This window comes from Ciona intestinalis, chromosome 9 (genome assembly GCF_000224145.3).
Source record: "Ciona intestinalis chromosome 9, KH, whole genome shotgun sequence".
Classification (NCBI taxonomy): Eukaryota; Metazoa; Chordata; class Ascidiacea; order Phlebobranchia; family Cionidae; genus Ciona; species Ciona intestinalis.
Genome location: NC_020174.2, coordinates 714234 through 722257, shown reverse-complemented (window position 1 = coordinate 722257; position 8024 = coordinate 714234). Strand labels below are relative to the sequence as shown.

The window sequence follows — 8024 nt, the reverse complement described above, 5'->3', positions numbered from 1 at the left end:
GTGTTAACCCGTGTGATAACGACTGCCGCTTTCCGGCCACGCGAGGATAAAGTAAGTTACATTCATCATTTATTCATTCAATTGGTTCAAACTGCTTGTTTGTACATACACTTGGCAGGGTAAAAAATCATTGATCACTGAAGTCACTTTTGTTTTCAATGGGTGATTACAGCTTGATACATTATTCCAACTTTATTCAAACCAATATCGATATTTTACAAAATTTAGTTGCTGTCTTGCTGATAATATCGACCATTTTGTGTTTGCTGACAATCGACAAATCACTAAAAATACGTCCGATATAAATCAATAATCAGTCGTGCTCTAGGGTTGATATATATTGGTTATCCTCAGCATCTGTAATGTTATGTCTATGCTATAGATCGCCACGCACACGCCACCGATGCAGAGAAAGCAGCGACCGAACACGAGTTTAAAGAAGTCGGTGAAGCTTATGCTGTTCTTAGTGACCAGAAAAAGAGGTAACTTATCCTAAAAGAAACTTACAGCATGATTCAGGTTTTTTAAATACATGACAATATACTGGCAGGAGGTGTATGAAGCAAGACACCTGTGTTATAACGACTGTCGCCCGCCATGCGAGGATAAATATTTAATACAGTTACCGCAATTTCTCCAACTAAGTAGTACCTCGAACAGCTTGCAGAATTATCAAAAATATCTTAAAAGTTATCAAAATTACCCTTCTCCACAGAGGGAGGTTTGATCGCGGTGAAGACTTAGACGGGCCTTCCATGCAAGACTTCGACCCAAATAATATCTTCCAGATGTTCTTTGGTGGTGGAGGCATGGGAGGTGGCATGGGAGGGGGCATGGGAGGGGGCAGGGAGGAGGAATGGGAGGGGGCAATCCATTTGGTAAGTTTATGTTTAAACTATTGTTCTCTCTACTACTGTAGAACATAGGCATCAGGTCATTTGTACATTTGAAATAAATGACAGGAAGTAGTTAGATAGCTTAAAGAAGTAACAGCAACAGCAGATATTTAAACCTGGGCACTTTAAGGTGTGTTTCTCATGGAATAAGTTAATAAGCAATTGCTCTAGCTCGGTGGTCACTAACAGACTGTCAATCACCCATAGAGTTACATACATGGTAACTTGTAAGCTGTCATAGCGTGTATAAAAACGGAACACCAGTTTTATACCAACTGTGGTTACCCCACTAGCCAGAGTAAATAGGTTACGTTCATTTATATTGAATCACAAACACACCTGTTTCTACAGGGGGTGGCGGCCACAACGAAGGGTTTCCTGGCGGGTTTTCATTTCAATTTGGTTGAAATATTTTTCTATTCACTCATTTTCACTCTTTCTATCAAAGCTCCTCTCCAAAGCTTGAGACAAGATGACCAGAGGTTTATTCCTAATTATTTATTCTCAATGTCCTTAAACCATCTCTTAGCAGTAGATACAAATATTCAAAGCTTTTAAAGCACATTTCTTCGTGCCTGTTTTGTTAAACCATTTGAATCTTAACAAATTTGGTCATTTTGTTATTGTTTTTGAAACCCAATTCTGATAATTTACAATTAAATTATTTTGCCTTTTTCTTTAGCATGTTTTTGCTTGAAAATATGTGGACCTCTAGGTATATGCAATGTTTCTTTTACCCTGATAGCATTGTATAATCAAAAGTAGTTAAAATTTGAAAATAAACTTTTCTTTTTGAGCATTTTTTTATGAATGCACCAACAACAACAACAGTAAACAAACCCCACAAATAAAGAGAAAGTGCAATACTTTAATATAAACACATACTCATCATCCCAAAAAATCTGATAAATTTTGAAGACACTCTGGCGTCATATACACATGTGCCAAAACAACCAGCATACCGGTACATAAAGCGGGCGTATCTACTATACAGTAGTGTGGATGGAGATGGGACATCTTTAACACATAATTTCCAAATATCCCAATCGTGTTTTAAACAACTAACAACGGTCTATGGAAGTCGTGAAGATATGGTTTTATAATTCTTTGAATGTTCTTCGTTTACTACCAAATTGGACTAGAAAATAGATTGAAAAGATGTCCCATCTTCCCCCACCCTACTATATATTAACAATTGTAGGCCAGCATATTTCATGTTATTCGAAGCAGTGGTTCTTAACCTACATTAAGGTTTTCCAGGTGGTACCCGAGCATCTTTTACTAATCAAACAAATTAGAAATTACCATTAAACACATGTCTTACACAAGTTTAAGAACCACAAAATTGAGTGTTTATTTTAAACACCAAGAAGTCTCTCTATTAGGTAAAACATGTATTTAAGGTTTTTTATGTCTTTTAAAAGTTCAAACACATGTCCCACACAAGTTTAAGAACCACTGTTTTAGGTAAAACATGTATTTAAGGTTTTTTATGTCTTTTAAAAGTTCAAACACATGTCCCACACAAGTTTAAGAACCACTGTTTTAAAACATTACAGTGAGTGTTTATTTTAAATAGCAAGAAAATAGCACAACAAATATCTTTTTTAGGTTAAACATGTCTCCAAGATTTATTATCTGTCCTTTAAAGGTTCCATATCATTGAGTGGAATTTCTTCCACCGTTTGTTTTTTCTTCACATATTTTCCACCCTAGGAACATGTTAAGTTTAATCTAAATCTTCTTGAACCTTTTAAGACATGATGGTCTTAACTAAAACGATCTATTTTGGTTCAAAGTTGTTTAATAGAAACATAATTTTCTTCAGAAATAACCCCTTTACAAATATGCGCATAAAGTCATTGGAAAACGCATTCAAAATTTAGAGGTAGAAAAATTAAAGGTAACCGAGGGTTAACCAATTTATATTACTACTTTCACGTTTAAACATTTTACACCTTGCCAAATTTATTGTAGAGATATAATTCCTATTGGGGTGGGGGCAATCACTAACCAGCCTTGTACACCCGATGTATGTACATGTGTGCACCACTACTTTACCTGGTATCCAATGACAGTCCCCGTCACTCCAGCCATTGCCACACCACCAGTTATACTTCCAACTTTCATGCCCGCCACAAACCCAATGGGGCCTCCTACTGCACCACCTATAACAGCACCCAGTACAGGGAACATAGCGGCCTGTTATTTTAAGAAAACTTGTTTAGATTTTGGTTATTGCTAAAATGGGAAAAAAATATTTAGAACATGGCTGTCTAGTGGAGAAAAAAATTGTTTAGTCTTGTTTTGTGCTGGAAGTTTTTTGTATCCCAGATTTGCACAAAATATTGTTCATTGGCAAAAACTTTCCTATTTTATATGGGGAATTCAAAATATTCTGATAACTAAATAAATAATATTTGTGCATATCTGTAATGCAAACAGATAGCAGATTTCTTGAGCTGTTATTTTTCCTATTCCCAAATATTTTGTTTATTACCAATAGTGTTACAAATTGGGTATTTATTATTTACGAATTAAAAAATGTGTGAGAACTAAATACAATACTTTTAAAAGTGTAGCTTTCTTGAGCTGTTGTTTTCCTATCTCCACATTGTCGGAAGCATCTTCTATATGTTCAGCTATTGTATCTACAGTTTCACCTTGACTGTGTACAGCTGTGTGCAAGTCATTCATCAGTGCATGGAGTTCCATTAAGTCCTGTAGACAGGAAAGGTCAACACTGAGCATTGTTTTTTGCTCGAGTACACCATGTTACACAGAACAATTTTTGCCAGTAATGCCAAAGTACAACTTTACTTTTTAAATTTGTAACATAGTCTTGTTGTATAAAAATGGCATAAAACAACTCTCTAGTCTCTACTGTCTCTTTTCACTTAAAACACAAGTGTCTCTAAGATACTAACTAAGTTATTACCTGGTTTAACCTTTCAACAGCTTCAATATTTATCCCATCATCATTTAAATGCAAAACTTCCATAGTATCTTGCTCTGGTATTGCAATATCAATGTCAGCTGTTAAAAAATCAAAATTAAAAATCACTGAAACTGGAAGTACATTAGTAATACACTTATTGTGATATATATATATTATAAGACAAACCTAGCTAAATTTTTCCCAACCCATTAGAATATCATACTGGTGGTAGCTTGACTTCTGGTATTTTAATCCTATTGAAACTACATTCTGGTAGCTGCGAAACACTTTAAACCAACCTTAGTAGTTGTGAATCACTGTACACCAATATTAAGATTTAATTGCTTGTTAACTGAATACAGTTTCGGAAACTCTGGTCTTGGAAAATCCAGTCTTAGTTATTAAGATACCAATAGCTTTACTGAACTTACACATTTCAGTAAAAGAGGTTGTTTGTACTTCACTGCATTGTTCATTATCCGATGACAAAAAACTCATTAAGTCTCTTGCATTGGGAGACCTACAGTGTGTAGCATTATACGTGACATGGTTTGTGTCCATGTTAACTGGCTTGGTTTTGCTGCTTTTCATAAAATCCACAATCGCTTGTCGGACTTTTATCTTTGCTGGATGAACTCTGAGATCTAAGTCATCAATCTCTTCCTCCAAGAGGAGAACTCGGACTCTTTCAACATCCATGACTTTTTTACGAAGACACTGAAAACAAGAGGAAAATAAAATGGTATTTCTTAAGCTTTTTCATTATTTTTTGGTATTAAACTTTGTTTTTGGGGTATGTATTCTATTTTATATGGTTAATGTCTCAAGGTGTGTTAGATTTGCTGTTGAGAGTCCCACAAATAGGCTGGTCTGGGATTTAGTGCTTTAACCCCTTTAAAAATACATAAATTTAATTAATCAAAAAATAACTCTTAGATGTAACAATAAAATAATAGTAATGTTTAATATTTTATTGCAACTAAATTACAAACAAATCATAATTTGTACATACTTGTACTATTTCATCTGCTTCTGAGTATTTGCAGCCGAGTTCTTCATTATTTTCTAAACGGTGAGCAGTCTTTATTTCATTACTTATCCTAAAAATGATATAAAATGTAGTGCTAGTAAAGAATCTAACCCCTATATAACCACCAACTACTAACCCCTATATAACCACCAGCTACTAACCCCTATATAACCACTAACTACTAACCCCCTAACCTAGGGGTTAGTGGTTAGCAAATAAGGTGGGAAGACTCTTCACTGTGGTTAGCAAATAAGGGGGGAAGACTCTTCACTAGCACCTAAAATGTAAATAACAGAACAATTTTTTTAAATGTTACAAACCTGTATAAATCGTCCAGTTTCTCCGGCACAAAAACTTCAATAAAGTCATCAACAAAATGTTCAACTTTTTCAAACGACAGTTTAGTGTTGTTGGTAATCTTTACGTTTAATCCATTTATATCGAAACATTCTTGGTCCTTCTTGTTTGATCTCCATAAAACATTTGATATCGTTTGCCTAACTGGCGGTAAACGCACAGAAGGGACAAAATCAGGAATTCCAAACCATTTCTTTTTGTCTTCGCCCATATCTTAACTTATGTATATAATACTACGATAGCATAAACATTACTTTGCATTGTGACAATGCATGTTTTGTAAACAAAGCTTACAGCGGAACCTTTGTAAACACTCTGCTGCCTGTGCTCTTTGTGTCCGTTGTGCAGTGAGTGTGCCCAGTGTGCGATTTTATTAACACAAGTATAAGTCTTTTAAAATGTATAGTAATATTTGATCATGTGAATCCAAATCCACGCCACAAATTGTAGGACGGGACCATATTTATGACCGTTTGGAACTACATGGACAAACTTGGTTAGAACCAAAGAGATTAAAACCAATCTCTTTGGTTAGAATGGTTTTAATCTCTTTGGTTAGAACAACATACCAAAGCTGTAATGAATAAGCATGTATTACAGTGTATATGACACGGTCAAACAACTTTGCCTAACATTTAAGGTATAACTATATTAAACACAAATATAATGTATTTAGTTGATTTATTAACTTTGTTAATGATTTTAAAATAAGTAGCAGCGTCGGACAAAACTTAAGCAAAAGATAAATTATTATTATTGTCAAAAAATGAGGAAAAACATCGTCGAAAATGAGATAAAACATGGGTAAAACATTGGTAAAAATATAAAAATGAGTTAAGACATGGCAGAAAATGGGAAATATAGACAAAAAAATGGAAAAAAAAACAAGACAAATAATAGATAAAACATGGATAAAACATTGAAAATATGTAGACAAAACATGGTTAAATATTGGCTAAAAATAAAAATTTGGACAAAACATGAGCAGAAAATGGGCAAGAAACCGACGAGGTGCCTGAAGACGGTATAAAAATGTCATATTTCCGACCCTATTATATTGTTTTTAAAAGAGGTACATGTTTTTATAAGACAACTTTATTACCTAATGTCCAAACATTGTGATCGTGTTTTAAACAATTAACAACGTTTTACGGTAGTCGTGGGCATATGGTTTTATAATTCTTAAAATGTTTTTGTTAACTACCAAATTGGACAAGAAAATAAAATGAAAAAGGTGTCCCATCTTTCCCCACACTACTATAAAACAGAATTTGGATAAGTAACACAATATAGTTGCAATTTAATTTGCAGATGACTTGGGTTTGACCACGATTCATAACATGAATCGTCATCCCCGCATCGGCGCGTCCGTTCAATCTTTCTTTAACAATACATGTATAATGACGTCACGAAAGAATCTCACGAACGAACTGAAATTGGTTGAAATGAAAATGACGAAACAATGAGTTATTTCCTTAATTATGACATTAAAACTCGAGTAAACATTACAGTACACACTGGGACTACATGTGTTTTATTATGCATGCCACTGCACATTAATTTTGCGTTGATTTATTTTTCTTAAATTTTAATTAATATAAAAGTCAATAAAACTAACATTTTAAGTAACATCGCGTTATCTACAATGTATTTTAACAGTTTTGTATTAGACACTGTTATATAAAGTGTTTTATTTTCAAAATTCTATAGTATTAACAGCTAAACATAAATATACTAAAATTAATGTCTTGTGATTATTTTATTTGATCTATACACAATACTACCAAACATTTTTTGCACGTGAGAGAACTTTATGTTTCACATGGGCGAAGTCTTTCAACGAGAACAATAAGGGCCTTGGAAGTAGGTCTTAAAAAGATGCTACCACTCGAAATTTGATACCAATATTGTTTACCACAACTACTGTTGTATTTTAAAACGCTCAATATCAAATAAGATTAATACAGGTTCAATCAGTTTATTCACATTGATAACGCTTATTCAGTTACTGTTTGTATTAAAATATCAATTTCGTGTCATAGTTTCATATGCCAGGCTATTAGTGTTGTACATTTAACAATTTACAACCACAATTTTAATATTAAACCAAAACACTACAACTATATACGTTTTAAGCTTTGTGCGCATTAATTGTTATATGACGATTCAATACACAAACGTTCGTATTTCGGTATGTGTCTTATTTGCATGTAACGAGTAACATAGTAGTCATGTCACTTTTGTTGCTCATGGAACTCGTCAAAGTGGCGGGCGTTAAAATTGTAGAATGTACTGGCTATATATGTTTGACCAACATGGATTTAGATCAGCTTTACTGGCCTGTAAAACGCGTAGTTGTACAATGGTAGTGGTCTTGTTAAAAACGCTGTATGTGGCTAAGTATATATTATAGGATGGGGTAAGATGGTAGGCTATATATTTTTATTCTCTTTTATCATTCAATTTGGTAATAAACAAAGAATATTTTTGAAGTTGTATAACCGTATTTCACGGCAGAGGTTATTTACGAATTTATGCAACCGAAATTTTACAACTATACAAGAGCGTTGTTTAAAACACGATAAGGAAATATCGAATATCAGATGTTAGATATAGAGGATGGGGCACCTTTTCGTTCTATTTTTTCGTCTCTTTTGGTAGTAAACAAAGAACATTTAAAGAATTATAAAACGGTATCCCCATAACTACTGTAGACCATTGTTAATTGTTTAAAACACGATCAGGATATTTGGATATTAAGTGCTAAAGGTGTCCCATCTTCCCCCACAGTAGCCTACTATAT

General features: G+C 33.8%; 1 protein-coding gene and 1 long non-coding RNA gene across 2 annotated transcripts; one reads left to right on the top strand and one right to left on the bottom strand.

The window, feature by feature from the left end:
• Nucleotides 1-361: 361 nt before the first annotated feature.
• LOC113474522 lies at nt 362-1695 on the top strand. Its single transcript, XR_003396182.1, has 3 exons — nt 362-482; nt 716-878; nt 1248-1695. It is a non-coding gene; the product is annotated as an uncharacterized LOC113474522 (long non-coding RNA).
• A 730-nt stretch (nt 1696-2425) lies between these two features.
• Nucleotides 2426-5549, bottom strand: LOC100181148 (syntaxin-17-like). The gene is made up of 7 exons (XM_002129849.4): nt 5185-5549; nt 4847-4934; nt 4266-4551; nt 3835-3932; nt 3465-3617; nt 2958-3098; nt 2426-2608 (listed from the first exon to the last, which is right to left on the bottom strand). The coding sequence occupies exons 1-7, from the start codon at nt 5430-5432 to the stop codon at nt 2531-2533; spliced, it is 1092 nt and encodes a 363-aa protein (XP_002129885.1). The 5' UTR covers nt 5433-5549; the 3' UTR covers nt 2426-2530.
• Nucleotides 5550-8024: the final 2475 nt, after the last annotated feature.